We start from the raw sequence: 21,738 nt of genomic DNA, 5'->3' as shown, positions 1-21,738 counted from the left end.
GGGAAGCATTTCGGTTGGCCGCCGCATTGCCCGGAAGTAAATCGGTTTAGTCCCTTCAAACTTCCCCCAGCCCTATTATAACAATCCAGGAGGTTCTCCAACCTGAATAGAAACGTCCACCAATAGGCAGAACAAGATCGGCTATTAATAGGCAGAACACAATTGCTTGTTGTTGGGCAGAGCAAAATGTGTCTGCCGTCAGGCAATTTCATCCTGTCTTCCGTCAATGTATCATCATCTGTTTGTCACTAGATTATTCTGTTCTGGTCTTCGTTAAGCTATCTTCCTCTGTGTACCACAAATTTATTTCATTCTTTCTGCCATCAGATTATTATATTCTATTTATCGCCAAGCTATCTTCTGTCTGTCGCTAGACAACCTTGTTCAGTCGTGTGGCCTTCTTAACCCTAAGCTCCTCTGCAGTCTATCTATATACTCAGCATTGCCCTCAATTAATTCACACTAAAGTAAACTATCAATTTAGACGAGAATATCGCAGATATCGCCGTCATTTCGTCAACTTTCTGAAGCCTCTGATTAACTTGAATTAGTCTTGGCGTAGCTAAGTTAGGCTAGGCTAGTCCAAGCCAGCCTAAGTTACGTTAGGTTAGGTTAGGTTAAGATAGGTTGGGATAAGTGTAGTCAATTTTTTGCAAGGATTTTTCGAAATATCCCCATACCGAGAGATACTGATCGATCACGATCTACTATTTACATCACGACACTGACATAGTCGACTTGATTCGCCCAATAAACAATGCAAGACATAACCGAATCCCATTTTCATTAACCTAGACCAGAATTTCCATACCAGAATGTTGCCACGAAAACTGATAATAAAGAATGAACCAATACCCCTTCTATACAAAGGAATCAACTCCTAAAGTCAAATAAATTTCCTTCCAAGGAGTAAAATCATCGTCTAAGAGTTAGCCCGAGACGGTCTGAGGGAAGGATTGACCTTGACACTGGGATATAGATCCTCCGGTCCTGGCCACAACAAAAATATGTAAAATAGGTCAGCCGGCTGAAGAGATTAATATTCTCCTTCCTGGAAGACAATCAACCACTCCTACGCTCCCTCTCTCATCACTCGCCCCTCCCCCACCCACCCTCTCTCTCTCTCTCTCTCCACCTCACCCTCCGACGCCACCACCTCCGACCCCGAAATCCGGGCGAAGTCGTCGTCGATCTGGCGCGCTCCCAGTTCGCTATGCAAATTGGCGTCACTCGTAAAATCTCTTTTTTTGAGACGCAGTGCCTACGAATTGTCGGAATTAACTCGTAATGCATAGGGAGAGATTTCCTCTTGGTCTCATGTAACCTTATATGGCGCTCATTAGCAGGGACCAACGGTGGGTACCTGATAACAATGGTCCTACAAGACGAAGGTCGGAGAGAAGCAACTCCCTACCACTCGCCCTCAGATCTCATCATCACCCTCCCTTTCATCTGGAGACGCAACAACTAGGAGCTGGCACTCTGCCTCCGGAATAAAACCAAAATCTTCCTCAGTTTCAAATGGAGAAAGTCGACAACTACGAGAGTTCCATTTCTCTTCGTCTTACTAATCGGTGACACACAAACAAACCCACTCTAATGGAGCATAGACAACAATTCAACTTTCTTTCAGAGGTGTCTTTGGGAGAGTCTAAGGACCGTTGCTGGCTGCCGTAGGGCCGTGGGTTTCCAGATAGTGAAACTGGAGTTAACAATTATCATGTTACTTCTTTAAGCCAGTGACGCACAATCATTTCTTGGACAATTTGTGACAAAGAATTAGAAAGCTATCGAAGCACTTTGTTCACAAGTGAGAATAGGCAATTGGCAGGAACCATTTTAACAACAGAGTGGTTAACGAATGGGATAGACTTAATAACTATGTAGTGAGCCCTGAAACAATTAGTGGTTTTAAGAAAAGATTAACTTTATTGATAACGATGACAGGTGGTAGGGGAGAACTGGCTAGTGTAGGCCTTATGGTCTATTGCAGTCTCCTACATTCTTATGTTCTTTGGTCTTCTTGTTTACTTCTACCGCCAGGGCTTCCAATGACTGGAATCCCTTATGTCAATGAAACAGTTTCTCTAATTGTACTTTATAGACCGCGTGGGATCTGTGGTCTCACAGAACATAGGTCCCGTTTTAACAAGTGTCGCTCCCAAAAGCGACATTGATCTCCATCATAAGTTTTATTCTGATTAACGCAGCGTTTCCCAACCTGGGGTGCTGAAATCAATTACAGGATGTGCTGAGAAGTTATGCACACAAAAATCACATTGATATATGTATTACCTAGTTGTGCTTATTTGACTTTTTCCATGCTATTCTATTTTTCTATGGTGTTCTTATTTCTTCTACAAATGATATTTTCAATTTGTTTCAGTTCTAAGGAATCAAGAAAATAAATCATCAAGCAGTACACTTCACTTTCTTTTATCCTTTTAATAACAAGATAGGGGTGTTGGACTGCTTAGACATGACAACAGTGGGTGCTATGGTCGGAAAATGTTGGGAAACGCTGGACAAAGAACGTATCTATCAACCTCTGGACAAAGAACTTATCTATCAACCTCATCATCATGTGTACAACTTCAGACTATTTTATTCAAATGAAGGGAAGAGGGGAAGAACCATCAGTTGGAATGAAGTCTTCATTAGTCGAGGCTCTGTTCAGAGGTCTCGCTTCACCTCACCACCACAGCGGGATCTGAGATGAGGAAAGGAAAGAGGGACGTTCAGGAGAAGTTTTTAAACACGGTACATTTTTCGCAACGTCAATATGATTTTCTTCTTGTTGACTACGTGATATATTTTCCTATGGAGTTGGGGGATTTTTTTTTTAATAGATAAAAATAAAGCTGTCAAAGAATTTTTATTTTCTTATGAAAAACTGTGGGTAGATAATATATTTTGCTCGTGGATGTACTGTTGTCCAGCCTCCCTTTAGGTTCAATAATAAATGGGAAATGGTCTTGCACGGTTTTTCTTAACTTGGCTGAAACACGTTTGATTGATCTTCGTCCTTCATCACTAATTGGTTGGCCATAGCATGTGCGATTAATATCATTGCATCACAGGTATTTTATATGTTGTTGCTTATTTTTGTTTTTTATTTCTCTAATCTTGCTCTTGTCTAACGTCGCTCTTGTCTAATGTAACTCTTGTCTAATGTCGCTCTTGTCTAATGTCGCTCTTGTCTAATATCGCTCTTGTCTAATATCGCTCTTGTCTAATGTCGCTCTTGTCTAATGTTGTTCTTGTCTAATGTTGTTCTTGTCTAATGTTGTTCTTGTCTAATGTTGTTCTTGTCTAATGTCGTTCTTGTCTAATGTCGTTCTTGTCTAATGTTGTTCTTGTCTAATGTCGTTCTTGTCTAATGTTGCTCTTGTCTAAGGTCGCTCTTGTCTAATGTTTATGTTGTTGTTTGTTGTTTCTAATTTCTGTCTACTGCCCACCAACCACATCCCCACAAACTGTGGAGGCTTCCAGATTTGTGACTGGTCTCATCCCAAAACAAAACCTAATCATCATGTCAAAGGAGGGAGGGAGGGAGAGAGAGAGAGAGAGAGAGAGAGAGAGAGAGAGAGAGAGAGAGAGAGAGAGAGAGAGAGAGAGAGAGAGAGAGAAAGCGAGAGAGAGAAAGCGAGAGAGAGAGAGAGAGAGAGAGAGAGAGAGAGAGAGAGAGAGAGAGAGAGAGAGAGAGAGATAGAGAAGGCAAAATCCTTCGACGAGTTTCTGACCAATGCCTGTTCTATTCAACTCAAGTGTTAAACCTGGGATTTATATAGTCTCGACTGATCAAGACTAAAGCCCATACAAGTAAATGAAATCGCCTGCCACTGACCAGAACTAAAACATATAAAGTGCGCCACTACGTCGTACTGAGTCCGTATTCTTGATCGATTATCGGATGGTCCAAGGTGACCCGAGATGACCAGACGGCTTCGAAGACCTATAATCAGATTACTAAATGATATGACCCTCGTGTGACGTCATCAACACTATCGTTAGCGATGTTACATAACACAAGTACATCTTCGTCATGAAAACATCACACGACGACCTAACACCATTGATAACCGAAGACACTAAACGATCTTAGGTTATTCACTGGACGCAAACCTCAAATTCAGAACACAAACCTTTTCGAGAAAGTATTCACCACGACACGAGCCAGGGGATTTTATTCAATTGAGGCTCAGATCCGGTTGGACAAGGATCTGAGTCGATTGAGATCCCTCAGTTGTATAATAAAATCGTTTGGAGTGTGGCAAAACGAAATCTATAGAGCGCCACGGCATTAAAGAGGATGAGGTACGACAACGGGCGTATTGCCAGCTGCCGGGACGAGCAAGCCACGAACTGAAGTGTGTTTGGTTCTCGGCTAAAAAGAAATAAACTGATAAAATACAATAACAATCAGCAGATAAATAGATAAAAGAATAGGTAAATAAATAATGATAAAATACAATAACAATCAGCAGATAAATAGATAAATAAAAGAATAGGTAAATAAATAATGATAAAATACAATAACAATCAGCGGATAGATAAATAAAAGAATTGGTTAATAAATAAATGAGTATATAAACAGATATATAGATAGATAAAGACACGATAAAATAGTCAAATATGTAAAAAGATAAACAAATTAATTAACAAATAAAAATAAATAAATACGTAGATAAATTCATTTATTAAAGATAAATAAACCTATTAAACCAATTAATTTATTAATAAATTAACAAATAAATAGATGAATGGGTAAATAAATAATCAAATAGGTAAGTAAACATATAAATAAATAGATTAATAGATAAATAGATAAAACGATTTCTTAATTATCTCTACAAACCCTTTACTTCCTTTTAGGCATGTTTGGTGGATTTAATGATTTCCTTCTGGCTAGGGCAACATGATTCTATTCAGCTTCGAAGGACATCAAGGCACTAACAGGTTTACTGTACTTGTGTTTACATTGGTGTCTTTGATAAGGTTTGGCCTATTAACCTGAATAAACAATTTCATGATAAGGATCCTGGGCTTTTAAAGTTCCCTTTGGACAATATTAATAGAAAAGATAACTAAATAAATTTATAAATTAATTATTAAATAGATAAATATACATAAAATTTAAACAAATAAATTAATGAACAAGTAAAAATAAGTAAATGAGTAGGCGAATTAATAGATATGTACATAAATTAATAAATAGATGAATAAATACATATCTAAATAAACAAACAAGCAAACATAAATAAATAAATGAAAAATAAATCCTTAAATACGAAAATAAACAAATAAATAGATAAAATATTAAATAAAAGAAAATAAAGAATCTTCCGAAGTGTTCCCCAGTTTTTCCAGACTTGTTCTCAAGTTTTTCTTTAATTCTAAATCGCATGGAAACTGTTCTTGTCTTCAAAGTCAAGAACTGTTGTCAAGCATGCTCAAGAATTCCTAACTTGTTTAACCACAAAAACGTGCCCATAGTTTGAGACAAGGCAAAAGAAGAGAAAAAGAATAGGTTTTGTACAACACAACACACGTTGGTGGAAGAAACGAGGTGAGACTGGTAAAGATTTTAATAATTATTAATTCATATATTATAGGCAAAGTTTCGGTAATGCTTATTAGCAAGGCCTTACTGAATGCTATACCATCTTCAGAATTATATGATAAAAAGTACATACATACATACATGCAGGTACTATTACATCGATATTACATGTACACTACGCATTTACAAATACATGTAATCATACAATAGTGTATTTACACAAAGGACCAGATAGACTTTCTGCAATTCAAATGCCCCCCCCCCAACAAAAAAAAGAAAAAGAAAGAAAAAAAAATTGCGAACGCCTACCCAGACACAAAAACACAAAGGCGCTTACGATCTTCTTTGGATGTTACAGACGGATACGTAGATAGTTATAAAATACCCAAGAAAGGAGACGAAAGCGAAGAGATAAAAAGAAATTAATAAATAAATAAATAAAATAAAAATAAATGTAAGAATGTAAGTACAGATAAGAATAGACAAAACAACAACGACATGGGTTATGACATATGAAGGTAAATGTAGTATAATATTATTGTGGTAATATGAAAGTGATATTGTAGACTAATACATAAGTGTGTATTTCTGTTCGTGTGCGTATACGTAAGTGTACACATATGCCTTTTGTCGCCACAGTGTGAAATAAACTATTTCCGATGGGATGTGTATCAAAGGACATTTCACCTTGAAATCAGGCGCACGGAGCGATACCACACTGGGACAATTGATCTCAAGTCGGGGAGAAGAAAAGTCCAACTGCAATAAGTGATGTTCTCATAGAATATTTTCTGTTTTGTGTATTTTCATGTATGTCACAAATAAATAAATACAACTTAGGTCGCTGTCATTGGTGAAGATGCCTTCAGCAGAGAAGTAAAGATAATGATTCAACATGGACAGTCGTATAATGATGTAATAAATTGGTGATAAAAATGTGATCTGGAACCTGTTATTTTTTGTTATTTCGATTTATTACTTTTTTCGTGTGTTCTGGATCGCATCATTTTGTTTATTATATTTTCCAGATATCAGACTCTGAATTGTTGTGTATTTTCATACATTTACTCTTACGATAATCATAATTATATCAGTTTGGAATCCACGTTTCCAATCATCGTGTCAATACAAATTGACTCTAGAATCTACTAGTTTCCCTGTCAATTAATTAATTGATTTTATAGTTATTTATTCATGTATATATCCATTTATTCATAAAAATGTTTACCTACATATTTACATACATACATGTGATTAATCACTTATCTACTTAGCTAAGTTCTTTATAATTTGTGACGTAACAAATGTAACTCGTCACACGTATTCCATCTTATTATCTTTAAGTACAAACGTAAAACACCACATGAGAATCTTCAATGGTGAAATCCTTAGGATTTACAAAACTAGAAATGTAGATTTCGGTTAAAAAATTATAATAGACAAAATACCAGAGAAGTAACTCAGTCCTGTAACATTAAGTAGACAAATCTGGGTCGACACATTTACCAACGCACGCATTCACACCCAAACACACACATATACAACATTCATAGCGTTACCCATAGATCGGTCATACGAGCTCTGAGGTCTCTTCCGGGAGGGAAACAGTTGTCGACCACGAGTTCAACACGTGATCCAAAGACCAAGGTGAAAGACCAAGGTGAATACACGTGCACACATCCACACACACGTACACAGGCACACACACACATACAAACATGAACACATACACTATGCCCGAGCATAGCTCTCTTCACATATAATACAACTAGGTAAATACAACTACGGATCACCATGAGCATAGCTCCCTTCCCGTGTAACACAAGTAGGTAAATACATACACACACAAACACAGAGGGTGAACGCAAAGATAAACGTGTGAATAGTTGCAACGAAGACGGTGACGACGGTGTGGAAATCAGTTGGTGTATAAAAGAATAAAATGAAATTGCAAAGCTACTTTTTTTAAATGGCCATTGCACGGGCCTTTTTGGACGAGAAATAGTAAACTGAGGAAAAACAGTAAAAAAAAATAGATATATTTTTAACACTTGTAATAGAAAACTGTATTTTTTAGGGATGACTATGATATATTATATGCATATCTATTTTCCGATCTGAGCACTGCAAATGTGAATATATATATATATATATATATATATATATATATATATATATATATATATATATACTGTATATATATATATATGCTTTGCCCCCTGCACTGTCGAGCTTGCTTGCATTGCCTATTAAGCGATATCGATTTTGTCACCTACCGGTATAAAACTCAACATCCAGAAAAAATATGGTGAAATAATAATTTACGCTGGTAATTTCCCGTTCTCTATGGTCAGTAAGCTCTTTTCATATATGTACGAATGTACATATTCTACATTCTTTTTATTTACACGCGTTTGTTTTTACCTATATAACTCAAAATCCAGAAAAACAAGAAATGAAAATTTACACTGGTAATTTCCCGTTCTTTATGGTCAGTAGGCTATTTTCATATATGCACGAATATACATGTTCTGCAATTTTTTTATTTACACGAGTCTTTTTTTCAATCTAAGATGTCGAAAAACTATCTTGATGTGTTACCCTTTCAGTTTAGGATAAACAGTGTCAAAGCTTATAAACTTTACACAAGATAATTTCAATATGCACAGTTAAGCGAAGTTAAATTCTTTTCTATCTTATTTACAAGTCTCAGCCAAGAATTATACTGGTAAAGACTAGGATCATGTATTTATTTCATTGATATACGTACATAAATATCATGTGTACAGATAGGCAATGTCATAAGTTTACTTATAAATGATACTCAAACGAATCTCAGTCATTATAGAATTTTTTTTATATATGAAGGATTGTGTACAGAATATGTATGTATATATATTATATAAGAATTTTTTAAGGTGTGTGTCTGGGCATATATATATATATATATATATATACATGTATATATGTATGTGTGTGTATATACATACTGTATATACGTATGTATAATGTATGTACATATATCTATATACATAAATATACATATATATATATATATATATATATATATGCATGCGTTGTTGAAGTCAACAGCTGCGATAGCATTATTATGCTTGTAGAAATGCTTTTCTAAGTTGCGCACCAACGTGCGGTCGTCTGTAAGCAGGTTCTTAAGCAGATTGCTGAAGTCCATGGTGTATATCTCTCGAGACGTCTTTCGGCCTAAACTGGCCATCTTCAGGAGGTGTGGGCTGGTCAAATTGATGACGGAGAATGAATCGAAGTGGCTGTGGGACGGTATATAGCGGTGGGGAGTGGATCACCGGGCAGCGCCCGGGGCGGTGGCGTCAGCCAATCAGCGCACGGGAATCATTCTCTGCCTTCTGGTTGGTAAAGACATTTCGGGCTGTTGCTGGATGTTGATAGCGGGTTTTTGGTTGAAAATGAGCACCGCTTCTGTCATTCTTAGTCGTCTGGTGTCGTTGTGTCTCTCGATGATGGTGGTGTTGTTTTCCATGTGGTGCCTTTTGAGTACGAGCCCATGTTCGTACAGGTAATGCCTCCTTATGGCGCCGTCCTGCAAATGGGCTGAGATCCTCTTCGACAGTGTTGTGGTGGTTACGCCGATGTACTTGGAGTTAGGGCGACTGCAGTTGCCACTGGAGCATGTGTGTTCGTACACGGTATTCACCTCTTGCATATCACTTGTCTTGGGTAGGCAGCTGTTCTTTATGACCAAGTTGGATGTCTTCCGTGTCTTGTAGTAGATGACGAGGTCAATTTTTAAAGCCGGGTCGGTGGGTGTGACATTCTTGTAGATTATATTTCTGAGGGCTTTTTCGTCATCCTTATAGGCTGAAGACATAGTACCCTTGTAAAAGAGTTTTAAATTTTGTGTAGCTAAATGTTGTTCCTGTTGACGCATAAAGTTGTCTAGTCGATGTTGTATGACGTTATTTATTTCTGCCAAAGGATAGTTGTTGTTGGTAAGAAGTATGGTGATTCTTTTAAGTTCCGCGTTTGTAGCGGTCCATGTTGAGCAGTGGGTGAGGGCTCTTTTGACGAAGGCGTTGATGACGCTACGCGCCGATATCGCTCAGGACACTCACTTGCACCATTAAGGCAGAAACCAAGATTGGTAGATTTGGTATAAACCTCTGTAGAGAATGAAGTGGTTTCACGACGGACCAAAATGTCAAGAAAAGGAAGCTTGTTGTTCTCTTCAATCTCTTCAACAACAACTATCCTTTGGCAGAAATAAATAACGTCATACAACATCGACTAGACAACTTTATGCGTCAACAGGAACAACATTTAGCTACACAAAATTTAAAACTCTTTTACAAGGGTACTATGTCTTCAGCCTATAAGGATGACGAAAAAGCCCTCAGAAATATAATCTACAAGAATGTCACACCCACCGACCCGGCTTTAAAAATTGACCTCGTCATCTACTACAAGACACGGAAGACATCCAACTTGGTCATAAAGAACAGCTGCCTACCCAAGACAAGTGATATGCAAGAGGTGAATACCGTGTACGAACACACATGCTCCAGTGGCAACTGCAGTCGCCCTAACTCCAAGTACATCGGCGTAACCACCACAACACTGTCGAAGAGGATCTCAGCCCATTTGCAGGACGGCGCCATAAGGAGGCATTACCTGTACGAACATGGGCTCGTACTCAAAAGGCACCACATGGAAATCTACACCACCATCATCGAGAGAAACAACGACACCAGACGACTAAGAATGACAGAAGCGGTGCTCATTTTCAACCAAAAACCCGCTATCAACATCCAGCAACAGCCCGAAATGTCTTTACCAACCAGAAGGCAGAGAATGATTCCCGTGCGCTGATTGGCTGACGCCACCGCCCCGGGCGCTGCCCGGTGATCCACTCCCCACCGCTATATACCGTCCCACAGCCACTTCGATTCATTCTCCGTCATCAATTTGACCAGCCCACACCTCCTGAAGATGGCCAGTTAAGGCCGAAAGACGTCTCGAGAGATATACACCATGGACTTCAGCAATCTGCTTAAGAACCTGCTTCCAGACGACCGCACGTTGGTGCGCAACTTAGAAAAGCATTTCTACAAGCATAATAATGCTATCTCATCTGTTGACATCAACAACTCCTTCATCATAAATGGCCCCATGCCAAAATATATATATATATATATATATATATATATATATATATATATATATATTATATATATACACATATACATATAAACATACATATACATATAATTGTTGGATTAGAAACAGAGGTAAAACAAGGGGGTGGAGTTACGTTCCTAAGAAGGATATAAATGTGAGGAATGTCACTTATGGAAAGAATAGTGTAGAGATTATTATGATGGAAGTGGAGGACAAGGATAAGAAGAGCAAAAAGTTTGTAGTAAATTATGGGCCTCCTAAAACGGCTTCGTGGGAAGAGAGAGAACACAAAAATATGTTAGAAGACACAAGGATATCACTAAGATAATAAAAGATTGAGGACGAATAATTATTATGGGTGACTTTAATTGTAAAGAAATCTGCTGGGAAGAGATGACAGTGAAGGGTGGAGATGACCTATGGGGAAATGTATTACTTGATATGATTATTGGACATACAATGACGTAATGGATACAAGAGAATACTGGGTATAGAAATGAGGAAGAACCATCGAGACTGGACCTAATAATCACATCAGAACCCGAAATAGTGGACAAGATCGAATATAAAACACCAAGAAGTAAAAGTGACCACATATTGGTTGAATTGGAACTACACGAGGAATAATACATGAAAAAATGAACAATATAGAAAGGGAAGATTGATGTATGAAAAAACAAACTTTGACAAAATGAAAGAATTCTTTCAAAAAGGTGACTGGGAAAGAATACACAAGAAGGAAACAACAGTATAAGAGAAATGGAGTATTTTGACAAAAATTTATAAAGGAGTGGAAAAGTATGTGCCAAGACAAAAGCAAGAAAAAGAATATGTAAAGTGCTGGTACAACAAAAGATGTAGGGTGTTAAAAGACAAAAGGGATAAAGCTTGGATAACAAAAAACCTGAAAAATAGAAAATATATACTAGTCATAGAAATGAATACGTACAAGTGTACAGAGAAGAAAAGATAATATACGAAAAAGATGTCATAGAAAAATGTAAAGATCAACCAAAATTATTTTACAGATTTGTAAACAACAAACTGAAAAGCAAACAAGAATTAGAGAAACTATGGCAAGGAGGAGTCGAATACAGAGAGGAAATAGAAATGGCAGAAATTATTAATAAGCATTTTAAATCGGTGTTTACAAGGGAGAACATACAACCTAGAGATATTGAATGGGAGGAGAGAATTCCCACAATGAAAGAGATAGAAGCATCAAGAATTGAAATAATGAAACCCTTGAATAATCTCGATGTCAGAAAATCGCATGGACTGGATGAAATACAATACAGATAAGACCAGACCAATTAAGGTTAAATTCAGGTCACAAACAACAGCAGAGAATCTGAGCAAAAACAGGGAAACTAGAGGACAGTGATCAATATAAACAGGCATTGATAAAAAGAGACATGAATAAAGAGGAAAGAGAGGAAGGGAAAACAAAAAAGACCAGAAGCCAAGGAAAAAAAACGGGAAATGAACAGAGTCAGAAAAAGAGAAATTCTATTGGAGAGTAGTGAATATGAAAGTGAGGAAATGGTTCATAGAAGAGAAAAACAGAAGGGAAACAGAAAATACAATGAAAGTAGAAGAAAATTAAAAGTGTCTTACACAAGTATAGATGGCTTAATAACAGGCTTGAATGAACTGAATGATTACTGAAAGGAAAAAGAACTGGACATAATGGGAATTGAAGAGACAACATTGAAAGGTCCACTACCACCCAACAGTGTAGGACATGGTGCATATAATTATTGGATTAGAAACAGAGGTAAAAAAGGGGGGTGGAGTTATGTTCCTGACTAAGAAGGATATAAATGTGAGAAATGCCACATATGGAAAAAATAGAGTAGAGATGATTATGATGGAAGTGGAGGACAAGGATGGGAAGAGCAGGAAGTTTGTAGCCCTAAAATGGCTTCGTGGGAAGAGAAAGAACACAAAAATATGTTAGAAGACACAAGGATAACACTAAACAAGATAATGGAAGATGGAGAAAGAATAGTTATAATGGGTGACTTTAATTGTAAAGAAATCTGCTGGGAAGAGATGACAGTAAAGGGTGATGACCTATGGGGAAGTGTACTACTTGATATGATTATAGAACATACAATGACACAATGGAAAAAAGAGAATACTAGGTATAGAAATGATGAAGAACCATCAAGACTGAACCTAATAATCACATCAGAACCCGAAATAGTGGACAAGATTGAGTATAAGACACCAAGAAGTAAAAGTGACCACATGTTGATTGAACTGGAACTAAATGAGAAAAATTACATAAAAAAAAGCAAACAATATAGAAAGGGAAGATTGATGTGTGATTTTTTTTATAAAATAAAAAAATTCTTTCAAAAAGCAGACTGGGAAAGAATACACAAGGAGGAAACAACAGTAGAAGAGAAATGGAATATTTTGACAAAAATTTATAAAGGAGTGGAAAAGTATGTTCCAAGACAAAAGCAAGAAAACGAATATATAAAGTGCTGGTATAACAAAAGATGTAAGGAGTTAAAAGACAAAAGGGATAAAGCTTGGGTAAAATGAAAAAAAGACAAAAGACCTGAAAAATGGAAAACATATAATAGTTATAGAAATGAATATGTACAAGTGTGCAGAGAAGAAAAAAGAAATTACAAAAAAAAAAAAATGTCATAGAAAAATGTAAAGATCAACCAAAATTATCTTAACAACAAACTGAAAAACAAACATGAGGAAGAACCATCGAGACTGAACCTAATAATCACATCAGAACCCGAAATAGTGGACAAGATTGAATATAAGACACCAACAAGTAAAAGTGACCACATATTGGTTGAACTGCAACTAAATGAGGAAAAATACATGAAAAAAGCGAACAAATTTTGATAAAATATGATAAAAAAAAATTCAAAAAGCAGACTGGGAAAGAATACACAAGGAGGAAATAGCAGTAGAAGAGAAATGGAGTATTTTGACAAAAATTTATAAAGGAGTGGAAAAGTATGTTCCAAGACAAAAGCAAGAAAAGGAATATGTAAGGTTAGGTAGGTCAAACACCACCAGAGGCGCCACCGTCGATGACGAGCACAATAGCGCGTCATTTTATGCGCACGCCATTCAAACGGCCAAATTTATATACCGCGGGAAAGTTAATTAATAAAAATGTTGTGCGAGTGTATTTACTACGATCGTAGTAAATTTCAAACATTCACATCATCAGTTACATGTCGGTCAATAAAAACATAAGATAAACATGGCGGCCTGCATTCAGCAGTAAATCGAAAATTGGCATATGTTTCAACGTAAAAGATGAGCTAACATATTTACGGTTGTGGCAACTGACCATAATAAAGAAAAACTACTAGTATCGCGGATTATTCTAATACCAAAATAAAGGCAGCGTGTTACGGTAGAGCTGAGAAATCGGAGGTATTAATTAGTTGTTTTTTTTCTATCGGGTCGGATTATCGGATAACAACATCAACATCAACCCGCCATCTTATCAAACTTCACTCTATTAAGTTTCTTACTATTATGTTATTAGCGTAATAGACTTATAGTTGAATTATTTGAACTATTTTCTTTAAAATGTGTGATTTTCATGTAATTTGATCAAAGAGAAGTTACGTTTTTATCCTCCGTAATATTACGGACCACAGCTACGATTCGTCCTGCCCGCTATCTATGATCACTGGTGGTATGGATCAAACTACACTATTAAGTTTGTTACTATTGTGTTATTAGTGTAATAGCTTGCATATAGTTGAATTATTCAAACTATTTTCTTTAAAATGTGTGATTTTCATGTAATTTGAAGGTATTCGTAGCTGTGGTGGGTAATTTTGTAGAGGATAAAAACGTAATTATATGATCAAGTTACATGGAAATCACACATCTTAAAGAAAATATGTAAAATAATGCAACCATATGCTAAATTTTTATATAAAATTGTGCCTGTCAGCAAAAACCGTCATTGTTTACGTTCGATCGGCGATCAGTCAGACCGCACGTTTCGGCCCGATTTCCGGGGAGAAAATAGGCCCGATTTAATTCCATTCAAAATGCAATATCTCGAGAACAAGGACAGCTAGATGGATAATTCAAATTGCATTATACTCATAGCGACTTTTTGCATCCCATGAGAACTACTTCAGCTCAAATATCATGAATTCCATTTTCATGTTGACCTAGCTAGTAACGTGCTGTACAACAAAAGATGTAAGGAGTTAAAAGACAAAAGGGATAAAGCTTGGGTAAAATGGAAAAAAGACAAAAGACCTAAAAACGGAAAACATATAATATTCATAGAAATGAATATGTGCAAGTGTGCAGAGAAGAAAAGAGAAAATACGAAAAAGATGTCATAGAAAAATGTGAAGATCAACCAAAACTATTTCACAGATTTGTAAACAACAAACAAGAATTAGAGAAACTACGACAAGGAGGAGTTGAATACAAAGAGGAAATAGAAATGGCAGAAATTATGAACAAGCATTTTAAATTGATGTTTATGAAGGAGAACATACAACCAAGAGATATTGAGTGGGAGGAGAAAGGCCCCCATATGAAAGAGGTAGAAGTATCAAGGAATGAAATAATGTAACACTTGAGTAAGCTCAATGTCAGAGAATCACATGGACCAGATGAAATGGCAAACTGGATTTTGAGAGAATGCAGGAATAAACTAACAGACAAAATACATAGTCTAATAAACAGTTCATTGAAAGAAGGAAAAGTTCCAGAAGATTGGAAAAGAGCAAATATAGTACCAATATATAAAGGGTGAAACAAGGAAGACCCTACTAACTATAGACCAGTTTCTCTTACAAGTACGATAACTAAAATTTGTGAAAGAATTATCAAAAGTAGATGGGTAAGGCATTTGGAAAAAAATAACATACTAAATCCAAGGCAATTTGGATTTAGACAAGGATGATCATGTGTCACAAACTTACCATGTTTCTATTCAAGACTAATTGATGTAATACAAGAAAGAGATGGATGGGGTGATTGTGCATTTCTAGACCTGAAAAAAGCTTTTGAAAAGGTGCCACATAAGAAGTTGCTAAAGAACTTAGAAACTGCAGGAGGAATACAGGGCAAACTGCTGAAGTGGACGGAAGACTTCTTGCATGAAAGAAAAATGAGAGTGGTGATAAGAGACAAATACTAATTGGGATGAAGTGATAAGTGGAGTTCGACAAGGAACAGTCCTGGCCCTAATAATGTTTTCTACATATATTAATGATATGGATGAAGGAATTGAAAGTTATATGAGCTTATTTGCGGATGATGCAAAATTTTTGAAAAAAGTGAACACTGAAGAAGATTGAGAGTCGCTATAGAGTGATCTCAAAGTATGGAAATGGAGTAGGAAGTGGGAGATGGAGTTCAATATTAAGAAGTGTAATATGATGGAATTTGGAAGAAGCAAAAAAAGAATAGTGGGATCACATAAATTGGAAGAAGATATTAAAAAAGGTAGAAAATGAGAAGGACCTGGGAGTCATTATTATGAATAATATGTCACCTGAGAAACATATAAACAAGATTTTTGGAGAAACAGGTGCTTTGGGCAGGAAATTGGGCACTTCACTCTTTTGTATTATTCGTATTTGGCAACTATCCGGTAGGGTGCAACACCATTTTCCACAGTATAATTTCTGAATGGTAAGAAAATGGAAAAAGCCTGTGAGAAATAATTTTTCATTCATTTTTTATATATTTTTGTGAAGGGCACTTTTGGGGCACAGGGCAAAGGGGCAGGTGCTCGGGCACCCCCAGCACCCCCGCTCTGCACGGGCCTGCACGACAAAAGAGCGCTACTCGTCTCTCTCCCGCCAGACACGACGAAGCCGAGCTCGGCTGTTTCTTGCCACCGCTAATCCTCAGAAACATGAGCTTTCCTCCTTTACATTCAAGGCTACCAAAATACCGAATGAAATCCATCCCCAAAACTGCGTCATTGCCCTCCCAAAAGACTTTATGACAACGCAGTTAACACCCACGGTCAACAATCCACCTGAATTGACAACAGCATACCCCAGGCAAGTCACCTCACGATCATCCACGCCCACCACAAAGCCCCTCCAAGTACCAAAACCATCAGTCACCCATGACCCAAACACAGACCTCGAGCACTCTGTACCCCCCAACAATGCCACTGAATACCGGAGCGCCGTTATTCCTGATCCAGAGAAGCTTCCTACGCACAAGCTTTTCCAAACGAGTTTCCCTATCCACTGGGACACACCTTTGACAGATCCCCCAATTCTTCCTTCTTTGGACAATTCTGGATTCTGGATTCCAAGGAAAGACCACCTCGCTTGCGCGGGATCGGGTTTTGTGGGAGGGGAAGAATGTCTGTAGGAAAATGAAAAGATAGTAGTGTATAAAAGAGGGCTATTGCCACCGGGCGAATTGCGAGCGATTAGGGGCTTATTTGTTGTCGTGGCTTAGGAGAAATGGACCGGGAGCTTGGAGGGCAGCGCTTGACGCCGGGGTTAGGATTAGGACAATCACCCGCTCCGTAGGCTTCGCTCTAACATCGCTGTAAACAACCTGCCACGGCAGCATACGGACGCTCCACCAATTCTGACATCAGGGCTTTGGCTCGTCCAACCACAACTGACGAGGCCAAACTATTTTGGCCGTTGCTCCGAGCCAGGGCCTTGCAGGGGAGGGGGGGGGGTGCCGAGCACCTGCCCCTTTGCCCTGTGCCCCAAAAGTGCCCATCACAAAAAATATATAAAAATGAATGAAAAATTATTTCTCAGGGGCTTTTTCGATTTTCTTACCATTCCGAAATTAAAATGTGAAAAATGGTGGACCCTACCGGATAGTTGCCAATTACGAATAATACAGGAGTGAAGTGCCCAGTTTCCAGCACAAAGCACCTGCCCCATACAATCTCTGTGCACGTTACCGCTCTGAGCTCACGTGAAACAGTCACTGGCAATCCTACCAAGCCCTTAGAAGCAATCTATCTGACACGAGGCCTGCCTACCGCGCCAACTTCCGTAGTTCTGACATGAAAACATCAACAGCATAACGCCAAACCCGCTGGGAAAACTGCTCGTAAGCTCCAAACGGATTGACCGAAAAGGCATTCAACAACGCCTTTGTAATGGCTTCGACATCCCCCTTCTGACTGTCACTAGGCTCTTTCTAGACCGATAGTGCGTTTCCTTCAACAAGCATGAGCAACACTGTCTCGTTGGCTTCATATTTCTCAACTTGGCTAGCAACTCACCCACGTTTCCGGACCCATTACATTAGTGAGTCCGACACTACCCTACGCCATTGCAATGCTTAGATAGATTGTGTGCCCCAATCAGAACAAACACTATTCCACTTACGTCCAAATCTGAAGATTCGATGCTGGTGTCTTGTTGTACGTCCATTTCTAAAACTTGGCCAAACCACAGCAACATTACGTCCAGACGACGAACCGAACTAAGAGTAAACGAAATGGAGTGGGCCGACCCACTATCATTTTAAAACAACATATTAATCGCGACCGGCGCCTGCCAACCAGCTATTGAACACAATTATAATCACACACGTTCACCGCAAAAGAGAGCTGATCTTTCTCTGTCCCGCCAGACACAAGCTCTCAGTTCTTATCAACACGAAAAACGACAACTTTTCTCGAAGCGGGATTTTGAAAATCTGTAACCGTTCGCCGCCTCCAGTCCGTCATCGCTGCTGGCCCGACGAAAGGTGAGGGGGAGGAGGAGAGGGGAGGGGGGCAACGGCCGGCAGAACGGTATACAATAATTTCTCGGTTGCCAACTCCTGAACATACATTTACACCAGTCGTGTAAATTCTGTAGGATCTCAGTTGCTAGCTTCCTTGCTTAGCTTAAATCCGTGTCCATTTCAACTGCTGGATCAAGAATGTATATTTTTTCGAGGGGGAGGGTTAAAGGGAGAGAAAAATCTTGAAAGGAAAGACGGGGGGCATCTTTTTTAGTAACTTTTTCGCCCTTATATCTAGGTGAGTTATCAGTATTTTTTTTAACTAAGGCAAGAGGTTTAGGGTAAGACTGGATCTACTATTTGTGTTAATTTGTATCTGTTAGATGTGAAGTGGTGCTGTGCATTTGATAAAAAAAAATGTTAATTGTCCTCTCAATTTTTCAAAAGCAGGAGGGAGTTGTTATTCGTTTTATGAGAATCTAAGATTTATCATTTGATGACACTCCTCAGCAAAATTATATAAGAGACAAAATCGGTATTTTTTTCGGAAGTACGCACCTAATCGATAGAACATTAGAAAATCAAACATAAAGATCGTAAATTATAATACATCACCGTAATATACGTTTTTATTGGCGCAAATCAATGAAAAAAAAATACTAAAAGCAACTACACTACCGAACGAAGCTGCGATCATAGGGTCGAGACGCCATGTTGTCTTTCCAGTCCTGCTAAAAGCACACTGCCGAACGAAGCTGTGACCATAGGATCAGTACTTTTGTCAGTACCATGCACAGTACATATTTTTAAAAGAGTGCTACGAAGCTAAGATTCATGCATTTCTTAAAGCTATGCAACTCCTGTATACCCCGCAGTCCTATCGGATACGATCCGAAACCGGCCGTCAAAATCCCTGGCGACGACAAAGACGACGCGGATGACCTATAGAATTACATATATCGTATTACTAAATGCAGATTAGTATAGGTTCGGTTAGAATAGACGAATTATTCATACTTTCATTTCGTCGACCACCGCATCTATCAAAACAAAGATGGCGTTTCAAACAGCCCCAGCGGCTACGTTTGTAAGTGTATCGCTTTTAGCAACAGTTTCTGTTATTGATTTCCGCCAAGAAAAACGTATATGACGTGGATGTATTATAGTTTACTAAAATAATATTTGATTGTCCAATATTATATCGCGTAGGTGTGCACATCCGAAAAAAAATACTGCCATAGAAAATTAAGGGGAAACTGAAGTTTCTAGATAATTGTGCATGGAATTACAAGGTTCAAGGACCAAAGTCAAGGTTTAAAACATAATATTTCATTATTACAAGCAAATTACTGGTGAAATATTATAGGGAAATTAGAAATAGCATGGATTTCAGAGTCTTGATCCATGGAGTTCTATCAATCATTTTCTGCTGTGGCCGTTTATGACCACTATAAGATACCAAGGATAGGTGGCAAATACGTCTAATTAGTTAATAATCATAATTTGGTTCGGCGTATTTCTAAAGGTGGGCGGGGACAACCACTAACTAACATATATATATATATATATATATATATATATACATATATATATATATATATATATATATATATATATATATATATATATATATATATATATATATATATATATATATATATATTATGTGACCTTAAATTACATTGGTATCCCAATTGATGGTTCCTTTGTATGTCAATGTGTACCACTTTTTTGTAATAATGCAAGTGATGAAAGATGTCTCCAGATGCAATAAATTATGTTCTCATCTTCAAGTAATTCTAAAATGCAACATGCTTGTTTCTGTTAAAAACAACTATAGCTTGTGGATCCTGTAAGAGGGACATCAGAATCATCTCTCCATCATTCATTTTCAAATCCTATCAACACCCTCACTTCCATCTGGAGGTGCAGCTCTAAGGTGTTTGTACTCAAGCCTCTAGAGTCTAGACCAATGGTTCCCAAACTGGGGGAAATTTCCCCCTGGGGGAAATTTGAACCTACCAGTGGGGAAATAATTACACTACCTACTAACTAAAGAAATATCAGATGAATTTTCTCATATCTGAGAGAGAGAGAGAGAATGCCTGTTTATCAGTATATATGTACATTTGATAAATAAAATAGTAAATAGTCACAGTGTGTTTTAACTACTCTTTCCCTCATACACATGAAAGGGGGAAATCTGGATGGTTGAACTGGGTGCAAGGGGGAAATGACAGAAAAAAGTTTGGGAACCACTGCTCTAGACCATACCCAAAATTTCAATCATCTTGAGCTGTTTTATCTGTACTCTCTCCCAAAAGTAGAACTAACATTTCCTACCAGCTTCCAGCAGAAACCTCCACACAGTAATGCATTATATGCATTAGTTTAAGGGGACCGGCTGGTCAAGAATCGATGAAAATTGGGTTAAAATGAAAAACTGGGAAAAAAAATTCTACATCTGCGTATGGCAATCGACAGTCTGTATGTGGAGTATTTAATCAAAATTCGCCTTATTTTCGTAGTTATGGCAAATAAACCCCCTCCTCCCTCCAACTCGACCCCATCTCGGCCCTATGATACGTATTGGTCACTACTATATATATATTATTGCAATAAATAACAATAATTTGTAATGATTGAGTGCTATTCCTAGTGACTTCTGGCAACTTTGTCTCTGTACCAGAGGTTATATATAGACCCCAGAATGGGTAGATGCCTCAGAAAGCGATAAACAGTAGACAAAAATTGAGTGATACGCTCCACTGCAAGCCACCATCAATCCTTTTATCATTTGACAAGCTGTTATACTATTTTTGAGATGCCATGTCCTCGCAAGCAAACCAAACACCTTCAGGAAGCTAGGAAAAGGCAAGAATTACAAAGTAAGCAAGCTTTGACACCCTAATGTAATGTAATAACCTGCCTAAAATGCAGGTGGGGACCAGGAGCCAGAAGACAGAGGATTATATGACTGGACATCAACATATATGACTGAATATGAATAAATTTTATTCTAAATATCATCAACATTCAAGCCTAAAAAGCTAAATAAGGAAATTCCATGATATCCCCTATTTATATTAGTATGTAGGGGTTCAAAGTTAGTGAAAACTTTGACGGCCCGTATCTCAAAACCTAAGTTTTATACCTTCAAATTTCTACTCCTCCATAACTTCTTAATCAATTTCAATGAAAATTCACACATAATATGTCTAAATCTGCTTGATTGATGAAATAGAACGTTTTTTGTAATATCTGAAAGGGTTAATTTTTGCCAATTTTTTTTTGTCCCTATTTGAAGGGGG

At 37.7% G+C, this 21,738-nt stretch overlaps 1 protein-coding gene across 2 annotated transcripts in view; it reads right to left on the bottom strand.

The window, feature by feature from the left end:
- LOC143029593 (uncharacterized) overlaps nt 1–18,431 on the bottom strand; it is a 1,250,372-nt gene extending 1,231,941 nt beyond the window's left edge. For both annotated transcript variants that reach the window (XM_076192294.1, XM_076192296.1), the window contains exon 1: nt 18,085–18,431. In XM_076192294.1, the coding sequence (XP_076048409.1) occupies nt 18,085–18,159 (75 nt within the window). In that variant the 5' untranslated portion in view covers nt 18,160–18,431. The remainder of the gene's footprint in view (nt 1–18,084) is intronic.
- Between the last annotated feature and the right edge of the window lie 3,307 nt (nt 18,432–21,738).

Source organism: Oratosquilla oratoria, chromosome 11 (genome assembly GCF_046742065.1).
Source record: "Oratosquilla oratoria isolate Oo_2021 chromosome 11, ASM4674206v1, whole genome shotgun sequence".
NCBI classification, from domain to species: domain Eukaryota; kingdom Metazoa; phylum Arthropoda; class Malacostraca; order Stomatopoda; family Squillidae; genus Oratosquilla; species Oratosquilla oratoria.
The sequence above is the reverse complement of the archived record's forward strand: the minus strand, read 5'-3'. Positions and strand labels throughout refer to the sequence as shown.